The 3410-nt window shown below is 39.9% G+C and overlaps 1 protein-coding gene across 1 annotated transcript in view; it reads left to right on the top strand.

Moving 5' to 3' along the window:
* JPH1 (junctophilin 1) overlaps positions 1–3410 on the top strand; it is an 83999-nt gene that overhangs the window by 68927 nt on the left and 11662 nt on the right. Inside the window, exon 4 of the mRNA XM_027892283.1 lies at positions 2789–3403. Within this exon, the coding sequence (XP_027748084.1) occupies positions 2789–3403 (615 nt within the window). The remainder of the gene's footprint in view (positions 1–2788; positions 3404–3410) is intronic.

Raw genomic sequence — 3410 nt, 5'->3', positions numbered from 1 at the left:
CAGCCAGCATGTCACATAGGAAAACACACAGGTTCATCCACAGAGAAAGTTTATCTTTACTTGGTTAGATAACATTTCTTGGTTCTGCTTTCCAGACCTGGTTCTCCTTAGACACTCACATGTATCACGTCTACAACTATATCTACTTATTGCTTGAACCGTGAGCTGAAGAACCAGAATTCTGTGTTTATTTCCTAGGCAGATAATTCCACTTTACCTTCTTCCCACCCTCAAATTCTGTTCTCTTCCTCATTAAGATCAGTCAGCTGAGAAATCTTACAGCAACTCTCTTTCCAAATTCCCTTGGCCTCAGTTCCTTTAAAATTGTGCTGTAGATTGCTCTTACGCTAAGGAAAAGGACCCCCTTACCCATGTCTATAGTGTTAGATAATGCCTTTAACAAAGGGGACAAGATAAGTCCTGCAATTCTTAGTCCTCAGAAGGGAGCGGGAACTGAGTTCTTGCTGCTTGGAGTCAGTGGCTTAGACAGGTGCTCAATCTGATTGTATGGGATACAGTGAACAGACATTTAAAAAGTATTTGGACAATCTCCAAAGCTAACTTCAGCATAGAGCCAAGAATTTCACTGTTGGAAAGACCTGTCTGGCAAGATTGGAGGCAAGGGATGTATCTCTAATATCCATATGTGATGTACTGGAGGGTGGGAGGGAGGGCTGCTGTGCTCTGTTACAGCAGTTGAAGAACGTCTGGTCAGACACTCTCAGATGTTTGTGGGAAGGGAGCGGAGAGGGATGACATCTGTGAGGTCCAGATGTTTCTTTGTGAAAGTGTCTTCAGTTCATCAAATGCTGTCAGATATTAGTAAAAGTAAAATTTTTACATATATGGAGCAGTGCAGAACTGTCACAGAATGTGAATTTTCAGGAGCTGACCAGATGCCATTTAAGCATGATTGTAAGACTGAATAGATATTACTCCAATTGAATGCTTTGACCATAGCAATCAGAAAGAGCAAGCTGACGTGAATATGGATCTTTCCATAACAAATAATTGTTGCAATTCAACAGTTCTGTGGCTTAAAGATTAGTCAGAACTCTTTTGGCTAATCTTTTCTCTTTACACCCCTAATTATATCTAATGTGAAAAGATAAGGAAAGCAAAGTTCATGTATGTTAAACCCTGGGCATTACCTTATGTATCTCAGCAGAGATGGAAGGAAATCCCCTACATGCCAGAGAATTTTCTGAATGGTGATAATACCTGTAACTTTATATATGGAAACTTTTCTGTTGTCCTGCCGTTCCCTTTTACCAGGAAGATTATAAAAAGCCGTAAGAACCAAGCCTCTAGTTCTCTCCCTCGGTATGGGCTTAACTCCTCAAAACTTCCTCCTCAAATGTCACTTGAGAACAAATCCTGCCTTGTCTACGTCTAGCTTCTTTTTTATCAGCTCCCTATTTTCATCCCTGGTTTTCAGAGATGCCAAAAGTGTTGTGATTTTCCTGCTCAAAAGACCTTGCATGCCGAGTAATTCTTCTTCTTAGCAGTGCTTACTTACCAGATGACTCAGGAACTTCCAAAAGCTTCATGCTGCTCTTCCTTCCTCTCATCTTCGCACTGCGTAGTGATGCATATGTTTCTGGCGTCTGTAAAAACACTGTATCTGCCTAACACAGCTAGAACCTCCTTTAAACTCAAAAGCAGAAAAATGTGTGCAGACATTCTTCTCTGGGCACAAGATTTCTCTCTGACATAAAGCACAGATAAGCCTCACTTACAGAAGAGTAAAAAAATTAAAGTAGTGCTATCAGGGATAGAAGTGGAGGAACAGTTGCAATGCATTTGTCAAAAGCCATTTTTGAATATACACAAAGATTGTTGCAGTTCTTTATTCACAGAACCCCTCAATTTGTGACTTCTTAGGGAAACTGATCCTGGAATCTGGTATGTGACCTCTAGGAAGTTAAACAGAAAATGCTGCCCATAATACGTAGAGATTTACAGCAATTTTGTTTCTTAAACAATGTTTGCTCACATCTTACCATTAAACAATTATATCAGACAACCAAGAAATAGAAATGCATCTTGTGAGTCCTAGCAGTGAATGTACACATGGGTGTTTAGGTAGGATTTGGGTTGAGGATGTTCCTCACGCTGACTGGTCTGTAAGTATTTCCCCAGTGAATATGAGAGAATTTGTCTTCCTGCCTTCTAAGTAGGCATTGTGTTACGAACTAGAGCGGTTAACCTGGGTCTCTGTGTGGTGAGGAACACAAAGCCAATGTGTGAGAGTTCAAGGCACATATATATAAGACAAGCTGACATTCACAGAAAGAGAAAAAAAGTGGTTCAAGCCCTATTTCTTGTAGCGTATAAGATTCGTTTCATTCTGATATTTAATTACTTCCATATCGAACAGATGATACAGCGGTGAGGGTAAAAGTTAAATGATTAGGGTAATTAAACAAAACATACCAGAAAACACACCTCTCAGAAAAAGAATGATAGACAGGTAAGGTTAGTCAGTCTTCATTCGCTCAGACTTCACTCAGAGACAGTTTACATCCTGTGACCCATTGCAAAGCTGAAAATAAAAGTGACTGAACCAAGTTAATAAGTAATCCCAACGATTACCAAAAAAAGTACAGTAACTTCAACAATTTAGCAATTTAGAGTAAATCACTGTGGATGTCAATGAATTGTTGGTAACATATACCCCTGTTATCATTTTAGCAAGGCAGTCCAGTCTGATATCCCAATGCAATAGTTTTACTGTGAAGTCTTATTTTTGTTTTAATCTTAATATTTCTATTACACTATTTTTCAGGCCCTGATTATATCAAACAAAAATTTCAAGAAGGAATGGATGCAAAAGAAAAATCTGAAGAAAAAGTTCAGGAAAAACCACCTACCCCAAAAGAGTCACCTCACTTTTATCGAAAAGGTACTACACCCCCTCAAACCCCAGAAGCAAGTCCAAGGCATAGTCCTCTTCTTTCTTCTGACACTTCTCCTTCAAAACAACTGAAAAGGCAAAGCTCCAATTCTGGGGCAAGACTCAGTCAAGAAAAAAAGTTTATAGCCACTGAGAATATAACATCCACAACTAACAAGCCTTTATATTCAAAAGCACCAGTGAAGGAGGAAGTAGCTGTGAAACACCAGCCAAAGTTTTCAGCCCATCACAATCCCATCAGCACAGAGAATGGGGAGCTGCATGGTCACTACCATGGCTATTATGTAAAAATGAATCCATCAGCGCTTCCACAGGAGCTCAGGGAAGAAGATGAATATGCCAATCCATCGCCGTCAACGCTTGCACGGATACCACCCTCTCAGAAGCCAAGTCCTGCTAGATCTGGGGGTAAGCCAGATGCCAAAGAAAACAAACCTGACACAAAAATTAAGAAAACAGAATTTGCTGCACCAAAGAACCCAGCTAATAATGA

Source organism: Empidonax traillii, unplaced genomic scaffold (genome assembly GCF_003031625.1).
Source record: "Empidonax traillii isolate 1590-97213 ecotype Southwest subspecies unplaced genomic scaffold, ASM303162v1 scaffold344:size748272, whole genome shotgun sequence".
NCBI classification, from domain to species: Eukaryota; Metazoa; Chordata; class Aves; order Passeriformes; family Tyrannidae; genus Empidonax; species Empidonax traillii.
This window is presented reverse-complemented; position numbering and strand designations above follow the sequence as displayed.